Source organism: Anopheles gambiae, chromosome 2, assembly GCF_943734735.2.
Source record: "Anopheles gambiae chromosome 2, idAnoGambNW_F1_1, whole genome shotgun sequence".
Classification (NCBI taxonomy): Eukaryota; Metazoa; Arthropoda; class Insecta; order Diptera; family Culicidae; genus Anopheles; species Anopheles gambiae.
This window is the reverse complement of record NC_064601.1, coordinates 35478682-35496232: the sequence shown is the minus strand read 5'-3', so window position 1 is coordinate 35496232 and position 17551 is coordinate 35478682. Positions and strand designations below refer to the sequence as shown.

General features: G+C 48.1%; 1 protein-coding gene across 4 annotated transcripts in view; it reads left to right on the top strand.

The window, feature by feature from the left end:
• LOC1279767 (uncharacterized) overlaps positions 1–17551 on the top strand; it is a 43357-nt gene that overhangs the window by 10140 nt on the left and 15666 nt on the right. For 3 of the 4 annotated variants that reach the window (XM_061642783.1, XM_061642785.1, XM_061642784.1), the window contains exon 3: positions 14043–14288. In XM_061642783.1, coding sequence (XP_061498767.1) covers positions 14043–14288 — 246 coding nt within the window. The remainder of the gene's footprint in view (positions 1–14042; positions 14289–17551) is intronic. The other variant, XM_061642786.1, reaches the window with a different exon arrangement.

The window sequence follows — 17551 nt, the reverse complement described above, 5'->3', positions numbered from 1 at the left end:
ACGACCTACAAGCTGTTCATTTGCCTCCGCCGCGGGTTGCTGCATTATGCCTGGCCGAGCCCGGCGTGTCTCAGCACAAGGGCTCGGGAGGAAGTGTAACTTTCTCGCCTCCGAACCGAACCAGCCCTTTTCAACCACCTTTTGCTCGTCACTTCACTGTATGCCGGCACCAATCAGCACTCGTTTATTCACCAGTCAGTCATTAGCATTGGCATGGGCGCTTGCTGGTGGCACGAGGTGGCCCGGGCACATACACCGAGGGTGTTAACGTACCGCTCGCAACAAGAGCTGCAGTGTCTGGTGAGCTACACGGGCCTGCGTTGCGTCATCGTTACGTCCGAGGCACCGAATGCACCACCGAATGCATCGAGGAACGGGAAGCTTAAGCTGTTGGCACCCCCCCTGTCTGACCAAAGTTTTGGCGCATGTTTCTTTTCTCCTTATTGCCGTAGTTTGTTTCGGTGCAGCAGCCGCAGCAGTACCACCGCCTGCAGCATCTTGTAGCGTGCTTTTGCATATTTTGGTACTGGGAGATACAAAAAAATATATATACCAAACCGGTTTCAGTTTCAATCGCACGAGCCCGTTGCATAAATGTGCATCGCTTCATGCCGGAGGAATGTGTGCTCGGTTTCAAACTTTTTGGTCACTCTTCGTATTTTCGTACTCCTTTTTTGCAAAATAAAAAACCTAACGCCATCGGAACCAAAAGACCTGTATGATCCGCGGACCGTGTGAGGCTGTAACGATTGCAAGAAAGAAAAGCGACTGACAGCGTACCGAGCGCCATGATCGAGCGAGAATGATTTATCAGTCACTGGTGCCTGGCCGAAACCAATGGTTTCGGAATGGAAGCAGTTAAAACTCGCCACCAGATCGTGACTGCTCGATCACTCGGCAGCCGCCCCCCGTATGGGCGACCTTAACTGATTTCATCATCTATCGAGTCACACACATCGTGTACCCCGTTAGGGGGGGAAACGCAAACGCCACCAGGACACAATTACGCGTTGAATTTTGTGCAAATGTAGAAAAAAACTACCCATACTGGGAAGAGATGGCAAAAGGAAAGGAATAATACAAACAAACCCGTTGGCAAATTCCACGACCGAGAGACCGAGGGTGGTCGCTCGCTAAAGCGAATGAACTCCGAGCCTGCTGGGGCCTGGGACCGAGCTGTAACCGTTTTCGGGTTCGTCGCTTATCCCGGGCGTTGGTGTCGTTCGATTTTGACAACGACCTACGGGCGCAGGGACGCTTGGCTTAATCGTTCCCGGCTGCGCACGGCTACCGGTTGGTGCCAGTGTGCGCAGGAGTGGCATTAAAAAAAGGATTAATACATATTTCACCGGCTACAACCACACTCTCCCACAGTCTAGGGCGTGGGTTGATCTCGACTTAGCAGTGCGAGCGTTAAATCATTTGTCCTCTCCCTCCGTTCTCTCCTTGCAATACTTTGATGCCGTTGTGTGGTTGGTTTCCCACTGTTTTACTGCATTTTTTCTGCCTTTGCATTACTGCAGTTTGTGGTCTACAGCGCACGCGCGCTGTAAGAGCTGTCGAGCGCGGGTGTACCTTTAAACACGGTCCAGGGTTTTCGCAGGCAATCAACATAAACCATATTGATTTCGCAACTCACGCTCGCCACTCGCCCGCTGCACAAAGTTAATGTGTTCGTCTCCCTGGCGGCTGCACGACGTTTGTTAGCAGGAACTAAAGCGAAAAAATAAATAAAATGTATGAAACAGGTTTGCTGTGTGCAATGATTTTGAGGCAACGAGCTGCCAACATGGGGAGTGATTAAGATTGTGGAACAAAAACTACAAAAATACAGTAATCCACACACACACACGCTCAGTTGCAAAGAGCTTCGATCGTTACGTTTAAAAGTGTTGCTGTTAAATGAAAAAAAATGCCCATGTTTATCCAGGTAGATAAGCTTACCGTACGGCCCCAAATCTAAACCGCTCACTCACACGGCACGGGCTAGCGAAATGAGTAGCGGAATTTTGAAGCCCGTTTCGAAATTTTCCCAAAGACAGGCCCGACTATTGGCCCAAAGACATTGGCCAGAGCACACTTTTAATTTACACTCGAAATCAGCGAAGCTTATCCGAGGGGAAACGTGATGCAGGCCGATGATAACAGCACCGTAAGCGAGGACGCAGTTGCTTCGTTAAGAGGACGCGCTCGCCGTGCTTAAATACCGAAGCCGGACGAGGCGAAGGTGGAGCATTTTTTACGCCCTCATTATGAGCAGTTAAATGAGCGGAGATGTTCTTACTAAGTAGGAAAAGCGATTAAATTTCATACCTAAACCAATCCTCTTGTGCGCATGCTTGCGCTGGTTGGAAAGAATTTCTATCCGCAGACCATCCGCACAAGCATGCGATCTTTAGCAGCTGCTTGGCTGTGATAATTGTTTTTTCGCCGCCGCTTTCTTTTCCTCTTTAAATGGTTCGTCTTCCTTGCTTGCAACCACCAATCCCATAAGGATCAACCCAATTTCCCTGGAAAGCAGCTGCTCGGTGCCACCGCCACCAGTGGGGAAAAGCGCCAAATTGGAAACGAACAGATTAGCTCGAACTGCGGCAGCTGGATGGCTGGCTGTACACACGCTGTACCGAAACGGTTCCGTTAGCAGTTTCTTGGGCGGTTGGACAGTAACGCAAACACGACACCGCTGCCCTCTTACGGTACGGCCAGAGTACGGTCCACTGGCAAACCTTCCCGTCATCGAATTTCCATCCAGCGCGCAAACGAAGCGCATCGGCGGCTGGTAGCTTGGCTACTTTGGAAGCTTTCGATCGATCATCGATTAGAAATGGGGTTCCACGGGAGGAGACAACCGGAACAAAGGGGAGAGGGAGGCACGAGAGAACGGCTGCACTGGCTGGCATTTGTTTGCTAAAGCCGTGCCGTGCCTCATCGTTCTGCCCGAATGGTCAGGAATTTCGCCGACGACGACGACGACGTAAATGCGAAGGGGTTTGAGCTGCGTTGTATTAATTTCTCAATCGCTCAATCATACCCAACGCCCGGGCAATGAGAGGGGCGACGCAAATATCAATCGGTTACGCCACCAGGTCCATCTGCAGTGCGTGCATGTGTGTGGTCTTTTGTCTGTTTTTTTTTTCCTTCCCTGGTCACGGTCACAGGTTTTCTGTCCTTTGATTTGCTGCCATTGTTTAATTAGTACAGCCGCTTGGCAAGCCGCTCTTTGCGGTACTTTACGCTTCTACGCACCACCCGTCGAAGGGCTTTACCACGGGCCCGAAAGGGCTTGAAGAAGAACTTCTCGAAAACGGGAAACGAGTGGCGAGTGAAAGAGCAATTATGCCTGGAAGAGGGGGGAAAAAGAGTAATTAATTAGCCCATTCTCGCGATCGTCATCGCGGTGGAGTGGTTTCGTTTGTGGCTCCACCGCCAGATGGCTCGATCCGAAGGGGCCCACGATTGTAGCACGAGATAAGAGGAAAAGGCACCGTAAGGCAAAAAAAAAAACGGGACGACATCCCTGGGAAGACACAGATTCTGACACGGGCCTGTCAGATGGTGTCCGCTACCGTGTTGCTACAGTGGCGTGACTTAGAACCAGCGAAACAAGACACAAAAGTGTCGCAACGGTAGAGCTTAAGCTGTCCTTCATCGCAGCGGAAGAGCCAGCTACCGGGGATCGGTGTACGGGCGGGCCACTCTTTTTGCACTTCCTAGTGTGCTTCCGAGCCGACCGATCGCATCTCCCCGATCGCAGTGACAAGCGCAGAGGGTTGTACTTATTAATTAAAGCCCTTGTAGTGGCATGCCCTTTCGCCCGCACTCATAAGGCCAACAGGGACGCAGATCGCAGTCGGGCTGATTAGCACCTACCGGCGATGATGAAGTGAAAACAAATTGCAATGATTTATAGCGACTCGGGGCGGAGCAGTGCGGCGGGAAGTAGCTGTGGGAAACAATTTGTTTTTAGCAAATACGAACTCTCGGCCAGCGTTTCCGCTGTGAGAAAGCTACATCGTCTTAATGGTTATGACACAGGTATTGATTACTTGTAGTGGAAGGGGTTTTTCTTAATAATTTGCATGCTGCAGTATTTTATGCTTAGTTGTGCGTTCTTTTGTGCAGGAGTTCTGTGCTCCATTCCACCTGAAACTGCTCCATCCAGCCCCGGAGGGCACTGTAAAGGTGCTAACGTACCCTGGCCAGACCACAATACGCCTGTCAACCTGAACTTGGCAGTTAATTTAAATTCCATCCTCACGTGTGTCCCTGGACCCATGGAAGGTTGGCAAAACATCGAAAGTGGCAGTCCGCATAGGGACGCACAGTCGATCGTAGTTGTGTGTCTCCCGTTTATTTTTCTGTGCCAACAGAAAGTGAGCGGCTGTAAGGCTGCGATCGGCACATGGGTAACAAACTGCAGACTAATTATTAGATCACTGCTGCTTACGCACTACTGGCAGGACTTGAAAGACTCGCCAATCGAAAATGCCCGAGATATCTCGGAAACCCTTTTGGACAGTTGGCCCGTCGACGTTGGGGATCGATTGAAAGGCTGCCGAGAAGTCTAAACCGATTGCACACGGCCCAACAGTCCGGTCGACCCGAAGCTAATCGGATTTTTCGGATCAGCGCGTAGCCGAGCGCGCAGGCCGTGCCAACCGATCGCTTTTCAATGGTAATGAGCCATTGTAACTGACCGTGGTCCTTGCTAGCCCACCCGACACCCACCTGGCCTGCTCAGAATCGCACTCGCGAGCGAAATAATTCGATGATCTTTGCCCACAGAACAACGAACGAACTGTTGCAGTTGGATTTTTATTCGATGATTATGTGCGCTTGTGGGACGGAAAATACAAACAATTGCCGCTGTGGTTGAGTTTGTGCGTGAATTCCAAACAAAATTGTGATGATAGCATGATAGCACAGTTCCGCCGAGCGCTCTCACTTGATGCGGCGTAAGCTTTAGCGCTTTTTTTAGTGCTCCACCCGGTTTGCAATTCCACGCGGGGTCGCTTGTCATAAAACACGATCTTCCTTTATTATTCCACACTCTGGCAGAAGCGCCCGTTGGTGCACAGCATTCTCAGTGTTTCGCGACCCGATCCTGCTGGGTTCGTAATAAACTTGCTCAAAATATCGACACTCGACGTCCTGCAGCTTGTTCGGACGAAACGGCCAGCAAACCGGACAAACACTACATGATGCTCCAGAGTGTGCGTTTGTGTGTGTCGTCGAACCTTAGTGGCGGGTATCCCATAACGATGCGAACGGCGCGATCGCGATCGTAGCATGGCGGAGAAGCCGTTCGCCAGTTCACTGCTGCTAAATTATTCATTTCGTTTTCGGTTTCTGCCGCCGTCGGCCACGAACGCGGCGCATTTCCCCAAATGCGTTCGGACGTTGAACGTGTGCCGCCTTGTTTTGGCGTGTTTATGGCATGGGAGCAAAACGAGCCGACGGCAATGTGCAGCAGTACGCGAGAGTGAAATGAGCACTGGTTAAATTCAGCCCGCTCGTCTCACACTCGCAGAATCGAATTGCAGCTTGGCGGAATCGTTTGGCAAATCCTGCAATTCCGTCGCATGAACTGCAACATTCCTGTGTGTAGTCCCCGTTGCTGCTCCCCTGTACCGTGGCGGCACATTACGTCACACACTGCGGGCCATTTCTGATAATACCGGGTGATATTTACCTCCTGGTGAAACTCCATGTTCCCATGTTCCGAGAAAATGGGCCTGCTTAGGGCCTTAGGACTTTGGACGAGAAATCAAAGTCACCACCAGCAGACAGACCAGATCCCGACCAATGGGAGCCACGAGAACATGCAAAACGGGAAAACGGGATTCGCGGGCCCTGCTGGGGCATACCGGTGGCGAGCACTTACCGTTGAATGGTTGATGTGCCATTTGCGGCGGGATGCAGGCTCACGCAGCCGCGGTACGGTATTGAATTGCGCGCACGAAACAAATTATGACGTCAAGAACCTAGGGGAAGATTTGTGGAGAGGGAGGGTGTAATGTTATAATTGTTTGATGGAATAATTTGCCACTAGGAGCAATGCTTTTTATAACTGTTTTTTATTATATTTTAGCTGTGTTTGGTATTAATTTAGCCACGCAATGTTCTTAGCTTGATACAGTTAAACTAAAGTTGGTTTAAGCTGGTGGTTAAGTTGATTAGATTTGAATTTATTTTTCCTGTTCATAATTTTTGAAATAAATTTATAAAGAAAGAAAGAATATATCTTTTATGCTTCTTATCCATTTCATCTGAAATGCATTGATTTGTTTGTTCTCTCGAACGAATAATCTGGAATTATTATGCTCCATTCAACGCTGGGGTGCTCCAATGGTACAGTCGTCAACTCGAACGACTCAATAACATGTCCGTAATGGGTTCAAGTCTAGAATGGACCGTCCCCCCGTAGCATGGATTGATTATCATCCGGCTGTGTGGTAATGAAATAAGTCTCGAAAGCCTGTATAGGCCGACATATCCATGTAGGACGTTGCGCCAAATAGGGGAAGAAGAAGTAAAAGTTTTGAAGCTTTTGACTCATTAGTATTTTTCTAATCATTATTGCATTTTTTATCATCATCAACTACTGAGTGGTTGAACAACATTCCCAGGTACATGGAGTTCGAAATTAGGCGCCTTGACACCCCAACTCGCAAATGATTTCTAGCATAGGACCCTTTTCTCTTTTAAGATCGTATGCTGAAATTTCAGCCTGTTAGCTGTTTGCATTGTATCGCAGTTTTCGAGCAGCTATCAAAGTGGGTATAATGTACAGGAAGTGCTTATCCCAAGGTGTACGTATGTAGAAGGTTGATTTTTGTTGCTTCTACTGAGCGACATTGTGGGAGACATATGTCAATCCCTGCATAGAAATTTCCAAAGTGCATGTAGATCAGGTGGTCGCATATCCTGTTTTCAATAATTAAATTTGAACGCCACTTTTTGACAGAACGGGTGAACAGAACGGGCTCAAAAAGGCTTTCTGGTAACTTGACGAAAGCACGAAACACAATAGAAAAAAACTAAATTCTATTTTGTAAAAATTCTTCACACGTGAAATAATGCTAATTGTAAGCTAAATCAAATAAGAACGATAGAACAAGGACACCAATGTCTGCTACGTATGTGCTGCTATGAAAAACGATCCGTTTCTATGGAAATTCATTTCACCCGTTCTGTAAAATGGAGCTTTTTATTCAGAAATTGGTTGTTAACTATATGGGACGAGACCACCTGGTCTAAAAGGTCAAAATGTATTGATTCTAGATTCCACCACCTGATCTCTTTAAAGCTCCTTGGAATAAATGAAAAACACGATCTTGCTTTGACATGTTTTCGAGGAGGTACTTGAATCTAATTCCAGCTTTGATGCTGAAATAATCTAGGCTAAAAATCGCTGGCTAGTTTTGCGTGTGGTTTTAAATGGAGCGTTGACATGATTTCAGACGCCAACTGTCAAACTCCATATAAAAAAGCTAGCTAGTATCGTGCAAGGCCTCATAGAGAGTTTTCAAGCCTTCAAATTTGTAAGCACATACTCAATCTTCGCGTGCTCGACATCGCTAGCTCATAAATATTCTCCTCATAACGCATAACTGCACTATCACTTATGGCTATTAGAAGGGAATTCTCAAAAAGGGGTAATGTGCATTTATTGCAAAAAAAATCATTTCCATCCATAGCAATAAATTCAAATGACACGTGGCGTGACCGTTCTTCCGAATCTCACGGATAAATGTGTCCCATCGCATTTCCCGACAGCACCAAATTAGAAAGCATCGCATCGGTGCAATTCGCGTGCTTTCGGGGCGGGTTGCTTTTAGCTGTTTTGTTTTTGGGAAAAGCAAAACAGTCAACGATCACAGATTTAGCACACTTTCCAAAATCGCACGCTCATCATGCGCATCGTGTTTGGCGCCAGTTCCGTAGGGCCGGGCCGGCTCGAAAAACTATACGCGAGATGCGTGCGCCTGATGGTATGCGTGCGCTTTTCCTCCCCGTATTATGCTGCCAAGCGCAGGTTCCGATACCGTTCGGTTGGGCTAATGAAAGAATGGGTTGGGATGGAAAACACACACACACAAAAAGAGCTGTGCTGCAAAAATGGTTCCCACCCAAGCGAAAGTGGCTTATTTTAATCACCGACGGAGTGGAGCGGAGATGCAAAACGTGGAAGAGCGTTATTTAGATGCTCTTTGTACCGGGTAGGTTCACTTTTACCATTCGCTTCATCCCCCTTCAGGCACAGGCTCCCGTTACCGGTTCCGGCAAAAAAGGGTCTTAATGCGATTAGTGGCTGGCGGAAGATATTGCAAAAAGTACCGGTAAGCACGCCGGCAGCATGGATGGTTCTTATGGCATTAGAGCAGGATTAGGAACGGTTCACTTCCAGAGGAAAGATCTTCTAACCAACGGTACGGTAAAATAATTAAATACAAAATAGACAAACACTCTTATGGCTCAAAACTGTAACTCACAAGCTTCGTTTCCTCGTTGGAGGTTTTGTTGATCACGAAGGGAAAAGAAATTTCCTCCCAAATTCACCGATCGGGAAATGGTTGCATGTGCGGTTTTTGCGGTACAGCACATTTGTGGCTACACATTTCGTATTGAATATTGTTTCTATTTCCTCGCGTCAACAGGCGTTCGAGGCGTGTACGGAGGAGGCGTGTATCGAACAGTGTCGAACGATACCTTCTGCTTCTGTTTTCTTCTGTTCTGCAACTGTAGAAGGCGTCCGCAGCTAAGAAGCGCCTCCGCAGAAGCGCACCGTAGCGTCGAGGGAATAAATTCTTCTGGCCTTGTGGGGCAACCCGTAGCACACTGAGTGTGTGTGTGTGTGTGTGTGTGCGTTCTTAACACCTCCTCAAATCCCGACACCGAGGCGAGTGGGCCGCATACGGCGACACAAGTGCACGGTGGTAGCCCCCTTTGCGGCCCCGCCGGCAAGGAGCAGAAGGTTCGTCGCTTACGGACGCGATCGAATCACATCCCACCAGACCGACGTGACGCGAAGGCCACCGTGGCCTTTGGAGGTTTTGAGCTTTGGGGTTGCGCTTGCGCGAACAAAACGACTTGCTGGCTGGCCGGTGCGGCGGTCGTACGCCCTTGCTACGGCACAAACACATCATAAACGCCCCGCGGACCCGTCCGTTTGGCGTATGCTTCCTTCGATCATTTCGCTTCGCGCGCGCTTCGTTCGTTGACCGAACGGTAGTGAGCGAAGCTGGCGTGCGCATATGGGGGAGCATTTGCTTTTTTGTTTGTTTGTTGCGTGCCGCAGCCGAAACAATAGAGTGTGCATGGGTATATTTTCAACATGCTCTAATTCTTGTCATTACTCGCGAGGGGGGCACCCGCTTTGCTTCGTGCCCATAAAAAAACGAAACTGGCGGGCTTCGAAAAAATGCTAATCAAGCTCGAGCCGAGATCGAAACCATCTGCAACAGGTTTGAACCATTTAGAGCACAATGAAACGAGTGGGCGATTTTTTGTGGTTGCGACTGTTTTAAGTGCAGCTTCGAATCTCGCGATCAACCTCAAGATCTTCTAATCATTCGCCTAGACCTTGGAGCATAGAAGATAGAAAGAGAAAAAGCAAACTCGTTTAAAAGCGTAACACTCAGCATTCTCGAATTGCCCTTTATCCCTTAAAACTTGCTCTCAGAGTGTGTGTGTGTTTTTTTTTGTTCTATCATTCACTCACAATGCGAGAAGCTGAAGCAGCTACCCCATCTAACAGATTATGCTTAGCTGGTGCTCTAAGATGGAAAGATTAAACCCGCCGACTAGACTATCCAGGCTGGCAGGGGATCAAATGTGTTTGTAATTAAATTTTGCGATCGATCTTGATATTAACATCTTGCTCCGAATGGTGGGAGGTGGAATCGCAAGCATGAAAAGCAATTTACCCAGCCAAGAATAGCTGCTTGACTCCGCTTGTGGAGCGAAATCGGTTAAAAGCAGACAGCTTGACTACCGAAATTCTACCGCCACTCTTCGTACAAAGCTGGGATCGAATGGGGTAGATACGAAGCGACGCTAACTGAATGATTGCTCATTCTACGAGGCAACGGCGTTTAGTTTGAAGCATGGCGTGTGAATTTCCACAGGCAAGCAGCTCTACTCGGGACGTGGAATTTCACGCTCAAACCCCCGGCAAATTAAATCACCCACCGAACGGTAGAATCAATCAGAGCTGAACACTAATTAAAAGATTATTAAATTTTGAATCGATGTTTTGCTGTTAGGATTTGGTTGTTTAATTACACCGTTTCGTGTTGCTGACTGCAGCACACGTTCTAGTTCTAGCTGCACCGTGGGAGCGAACGTTCGAGCTCGATCTAGAGCAACCAAACAAAAACCCGTCACCCGTAGTGCTGCTTTGCATTTTGAATTGTTTTCCATCGGGTGGGCGCTGTGTCCTCCCTTCCCCTGTTCACATGTGCAGCATGACATAATGTGCCCGTCGCAGGCCGTACGCAAACACGTTTGGCAAATAAAACGACGATGACACACGATGGAACGACAACGACAACGATCAATCGACGTCACCGTCACAGCCTAACCAAACCAAACTCATAACGAGCATATGGGACGTTCACTTTCCACCGTTCGTCCGCAAAATCGTGGTCGTTGATCTTTGGTATGGTATGGTTGGGGGGAGGTTTGGGATTTGGGTCAGTCCCCGTGGCCCGTGCTGATCGGAGCCGATCGCCGATGTTGCATCAACTAAAACATGAGCATGTGCCCCAAAGGGGCGAGAAAGGGAAACCCGATGCTGATTAAATCGGGCAATTGATCAATCTTCTCGCATGTGCGGTGATTATATGCTAATTTGCTTGCCCCACACGATGGCATTGAAGCGTCGGAAGTAGCGCCGAACAATTATGTACCTTAGCCTATTCGGATGATGTCACCTGCTGAGCTGAACGGCGCGATTAGAAAATGCTGCAGCCGACGCAGAATGCAGACAACCAGCCATGTGTGGCTGTGTGGGCCATTCAATGCATTGATGTTGATTTTACATTATACAGCAGAGGAATTAAATAACATCAATCAATGATGTAGGTCACGGAAGGACAAAATGCAGCTGGAATGCAGCTGAAATGACTAAACCATGACCGGGCGGAATGCTTCTCACTGGTAGCAGAGTATTGTTGTAGTAGCGTGGCACTTTTACTTCGATCATTAGACTGGGCTGCCTCACATAATGATGATGAGGAACGCCACCACCACGGCACAACGTATACAGCGCTTCGGATCAACCATTATCATTAGAAGCGAAATGGTCAACAAGTGTTGATGTGCTAGCGTTCTTCACACGTCCACACGTTTGTCCACCATCACCATCGTTCCCTTCCCTTTTTTTCTAATATGATTAACGATAAGCGATCAGGCCAGCTCAACAGGTGGCAGAAGCTCCTGCCCCGTATGACTGACTGTCCAAGAAGCGTGTGAGATAGCGACAATTGAAAAAAAGCTACACCGTACCCACAGCTGCAACTGCATCGTGCAAGCGACGGTGGCTTCTTACACCAAGCCAGCGCCAGCGATCATTAAATCTAGCTCTCCCGTGGCCCCCATTTAGCCAGCGGGCATTAGAAATGGGGCTACGAGCGTGTTTCCCATCGCGTTGGAATTTCTCGAGTCGTCACCTCAACCTATCTCAGGGCACGATCCGGCGACCGGTAGCTCATCTCACTTCTTAGCCGCCACTTTTCTTGCGCTAATTACTTCAAGGTTTCGGGTGATTGGAAGCGTCTCGCACTGCGCCTAACAACGTACCATCAACCTCAACCATCAACACTTCCCTTTTTTATCGATCGGTCGGATATGGGGAGGCCCGTTTGCTGCTTGCGTGTGTCGGAAATTCGGCAATTACCCACCAAACATATGGCAAGGCCGTAAATTTCACTGGCCCTGGCATTGCGGCGGTGTGTCGGTAACGGATGCCTGACCGGGTTCAATTTTGGTGGACGATCGATTGGAAATCAATGGAATTAATTTAGTGCGTGCTTTAGTGGGCCTGCGCAAGCTTCTCACGATCGAACCCAATCAGTTGTGGCGTTGCGGCTCGTGTGGTGGTTCACTTTCGCGTGCTCATAAAGTCGGACAGTCCCCGGTGAGTGCGGTTTCTGTTCGGATGGCACCCTAACGCCGGTTAGGCAAAGAAGACGGGGCCGGTTTAATGGTGGGGCGTTGGGCCAATTTTCGACGGGCGTATCTACTTTCTGTTAGCACCTTCGGTTTGGATTTATTCGTTTATGGCACAGTGGCGAGAGGCGCAGCCAGTTTTCCTCTTACCGATGGCCATTTTCCTCCGATCGGTGATTATTTCCTTCGGACGTTGAGGTTCCATTTAACGGGATCTTTTTCAACTGTCAATGTTATTTTTAAATTCCTTTCGGCAATGCATTAACCATGGTTGTCTTCCATGCAGCAGTAACCTGTTTCGAGTCCAAAAATGGATTCCAAAATTAATATTTGTCTCGTGACCTTAAGATCATGCCGACGCACAACCGCGCTTCGGTTTCCGTCTCTATCCAGCTCCCAAATTAATCATTCAATTGCTGAGCCGGTTTTTATTATTCCACCATACCCCAAGAACGATGAACTCAACCGAAACGGTCACCAAACAAACGCCCACCAACGCTTATCAAGAGGATCAAGTTTTGCCCACAAGTTCGCGCTGCTTCTAGCCCGCGATCGATCTAAAAACCTAATCCACACAGTACGCGATCGCGAAAACCACACAAACTTGCGCACACTCCAAAATCCATGCGCTCTGAACAGATGTTTGGACCGGATTGTGGGTGTCTTGACCCCCCGTGGAAGCAACATGTTACACACGCGACGGCTACAAGTCCACCCATCCGCCCAGGCGGAACCAATGTCCGTCCCCTCGCCGTTTCTTTTGCGATCCAGCGATGACGGAGTGACATTGAGCCGATTGCCTTGATCGACAAAGTGGCCCGTCGTACGTCCGTGGTGACAAATTTGGAGAGACTGCGACGAGCGAGTGTGTGTGTGTGTGGTGCTGCTTTCGTCACGTTTCGGGGGAAACCTTTAACGCTAATTTGGTTTTGCGCTGACAATGACAATTTTGGTCGGGTTTGGATTTCGGAAGTAATTCGTGACGAACATGATAATTTTCAAGAAAGTGTCAGAGGGAGAGTTTTATTTTTCAATTAATGAAAATGAAAACGTACAGACAGTTTGGAGATCATCGTGTAGCATATGCTTTTTTTTAGAAAGGGATGCGAATTGATCCAATGCTCCCATGCGCTCCTCAATCAAAAAACATTGAACTATTGCATGAACCAATCAATCTGCATAGCATAGGGCATAGGTGAGAAACCAACCATCTTCCAGAGTTGCCACACCACAGTTTGATATCCCTCCGTGCAGAACGGATCACAGAATGCGGTTTGCTTTGGCAAGCGAAGTGAACTTTACTTGTGCCCGTGAGGAATCACTGGTCCAGCAGCACCAGCAGCATCATCATATTGCGCAATCCCAGCTTTTGTAAAACAACATCGCCACACCGACCTCCAATTGCTTAACATTTCATCCCAACCGAATAGGCGAATGAGTTGGTGGTGAAAGTTAAATCCCACCGCATGTCAGCAGGACTCCACACCCGTCGTTACGGAAATTAACGTTTTCAAACTCAAAACTGGCGCTCGGCTCATTCAGCTCGTGGTCCTCAGGTCGGTTTGGCATTTGCATAAAATACCACACTGGCCCATTGGGGGTCTGCTCGCCAGCCGCTAGACATTCCCTGCCGCATGCATACCAGTCTGCGCACGGGAAGATTGCTTTTAATTAAACCCAAATTCAAACCACAAATTAGTCCCAGAGAGAGAGAGACGGATAGAGATTGCGTGTAATAAATCATTTCTCGTATAGTTCCCGCTTCATTTCGCATGTTTTCGTTGGTTATTGTTTGCTTTCCTGGACGCTAACGTTTGCTTTAATCTGTTTTTTTTTCTTTCTTCCCCTCTTTCACGCACGCACTACAGGCCACGGGTCAGGACACGGAGTTCGCACCGCACGTCACGGCAACCTGCAAGTCGGGCACGATGAACATCAAGATACTGTTCGCGGGCCCATACAACGGTGTGGTGCACGCGCGGGACTTTCGGACACCGGCCTGCATGACCTTCGGTAACGGCACGGCGTCGCTCGGGCTCAGCCTCAACCTGCTCGCCAAGTCCGGCAACAGCGAGTATTGCGGCATTCTCGTCAGCAACGTGAGTGGTGGTGATGTAAGCAATCTCATTTCCCGCTTCTTTTAATGCTTAGCTTGAGATACTAGTCGGTAACTGGTCGGGTTTCGCCCCGTCCTACCTAATTGGGCGACTCGATAGTTCGTTTGTTTTATTAATGAGTTTGGCAGCAGCAGCAGCAGCAGCAGCAGTAGTAGCAGAAGCAGTAGCAGCAGCAGCGACAAACAGGTACCAACCTCCCCAAAACAATCCGAAGCAGAAGATCTATTGTCAGCGGTTCGGAGTGTAACGGAACGTTCGGTCGGCTTCCGCGATGCAGGCTTGTTTGCTCGCGATCACGTTCCACCGCTGGGGTCACACTTCCGCGTGGCGAACGCGTGTTGACAGTACCGGTAGTGCATATTTTGGCAAACAATCACGATCGATTGTACGAGCTACGGGAGCTGAACAAACTTGTGGCCCACACTCGTGAGCAATTGAAGGACAAATTGCACCAGCACCAGGGGTTGAAGTTGTGCATGAGCGACTGTGGCACGTTTTGTCACAAAGCGACGCTCCATTTCAAATTCCAAGCAAGCTATCAAATGTTTACAACTATTGGGGTAGTTTTTTTAGTTTCTATTTTCAAGCTACAAGGTGCCCAACTGCTAGGTGGCGTGATAAACCTACTACAGTTGTATGACGGTAGTTTTGAACAATATGTACTAGGTATTTCCAATGATTTAGTGTCAAGAGTTGCTTTGAAGTTTGAATTTGTGGAATTAATGCATTATATCTCTAACATGCTTCAATTACAAAAAAAAACGAAATTCCAATAAGATTGGTTTGGTTGTATTTTACAATATTGGTCATAGTACCAGATATTAGAGCACAAAAAAGCTTTTCATATTGTAATTTAAATAAGAAGTTAATCGATTTATACTACTATAAGACGAGCTCTACAAAGTTAAACCATATCAAACAAGATTGACTACTCGGGTGCATTACAATGATAATCAGTTCAGCTCAACACTATTTCACAGTAAACATGATGTAACCATAACCTCCGGCATGAGTATAATGGAACAATTGAAACAATACTTAGATGATACAATCATTTCTTTCTTAAATTCTTTTCTTATTAATTAATGAAAATTAATGATGCAAAGTATAAAATCTATTGCACATGTTTAGCCCAAGATTACAATAATTTTTGCTAAAATTACCCTGTCGGAAGCTACAACTACACGCTCACTAAAGCAATGAGATTGAAACCATCGCTTGATTATTTATATCTTTGATGCACGTTTACGAAAGGAAAACTTATTATTAAATGTTTTGATGCTGGAATTATAAACGAAAAAATGTTGGAATGTAATAACTTCATGCACCAGCGAGTGTTTAAAAGCTCACAACAACACACACACACACTCGTTTGTCAGTACAATCGTAGCGAGTGTTTTTAAATTCCTGCTGCCTACGAAACGGAAACAAACACAGCATACCGAGAGCTTCACAAACGAGTCGGCTGACGTGTGTTACATCTCCAGTCTTCAGTGCAAGGTATCATCAGCATACCACACCGCGCGTATGATTGCTGTACCGGTCTATTCCCAGGAGGAATTTTCTCACCGGCATCACCAGTCCTTCGACGCGCACTGTTTTCCCCAGCCCATTTCCTGCCACGGTACGATTTCGTCACATAAATCATCGATCCCCTTTTTAACACGCGGCCGATGATCCTGTGGACCGACTGCTTAATTGACAGCAATTGTGATCATTTGCGATCGTTTAGAACGGTCACCGCACGGCGTACGGTTGCGCCCAGGAATGGTAATCGTGGGCTAGGCATCTAGACTGCTGGGCAGGGCATACAAAGAGAGAGAGAGAGAGAAACTCCGAACACAAAACAAACACACGCCGACAGTTTCGCGCTCTAAGATTCCCTCGCCCCCAACCCGAGATGGAGCAGCAAGCGCAAAAAAGGAACAGGACTCTTGCCGCCACTGCCACCGCCGCTGGCACCGTTTTCCGGGTGAATGTTAATTGCACCGTGCGCATGGGTGATCCGCAACGAACGAACGAAGGAAACGAAGCAGGGTGCTAGAAATATGGCGATCGCGAATGTGCGACAACTTGTCAAGCCGCCGCACGGTTGACGGTTCGGGATGGCCAGAGTGACAAGCGTGAAAGCCAAACACGGCCGGTCGGAAGACGCGCGTCAAGCGTTGGTGGCAGCGATGCGGTGCATTGCTGGATGCGGTTGGTCACGTTCAAGGACCTCCGCCAACCAGTCAGGGCCGATTCCCTTCGGGAAACGGTTGTCATCGGCCTGTGATCGCCCGCTCGGAAGATCGCCTCATTCTGGGAGAAACGGTTGGGCGATGTTGCTTTTCTCAACCCTAGCCTAGCCGCGTCCCGTTCCCGTGCTGCGCTAATTATCCTACCAACGGCCAGCCAACGGCTGGAAGGAATGTGCAAAATGAAGAGATTACGCCGTCGCTTTTCATTTTCCCAGGAATCGCTTCAAGAGCATCGCATGGGTCGATCACATCATCGCGCTCTACACATCTTCCCATAGCGGCATACCGGCACGCGGAGTCTGCTCACTTATTCAAATCTAATCGCTTATCGGCCCCGTCGCTCGCGTCTTATTGATCGGGTTAGGCGGGTTTTATGCTTCGCCATTGATCGATGAGCCGCTTGGGGACGGTTGTGGTTTGGATTGTTGCGGAAATTGAAATATATAAAGCCAGCATTCGACCAGCATTAGCTCAGCTGTCTCGATTCGCTCGATTCACCCGTTCCTGCCCGTGGACCGGTCGGGCAGCCGATAACGATCCGGCACCGGTCCAAAGTGATTGCTATTGTATGGAAAAATGCGAATCGATTTCCTGCCCGACCGTGTGTATACCCCCGAGGGTGTGTTGTGTATAGCGAAACAAAAAAAAGAATAAAATGCATTTTCCGCACAATAGCGTTGCGATGATGGGGGAGAGGGTGGTCGCTAGAGCGAAGTGAAGGAAATAAAAACCTTTCAATGAACAAAAAAAAATGCAAAAAAAGGTTGCATTCGTGCATTGGCCTCGCAGGTCAGACGAGCTAATGTGCTGATGCAAATTAAAATAATCTGAAAACAACAATGATCAACCAGTGATTACAAAACACACACACACACTCGCAGTTTTACGCGACAGAGCTGTCGTTTCTGTGTGGCTTGCACCACACCAAATAAAGGGATAGAATTCAATTTTCTTACAGTACGGTTTAATAAATTAAATAAAACCCATAAAAAACCATCACGATAACCAGGCTGCCACCGA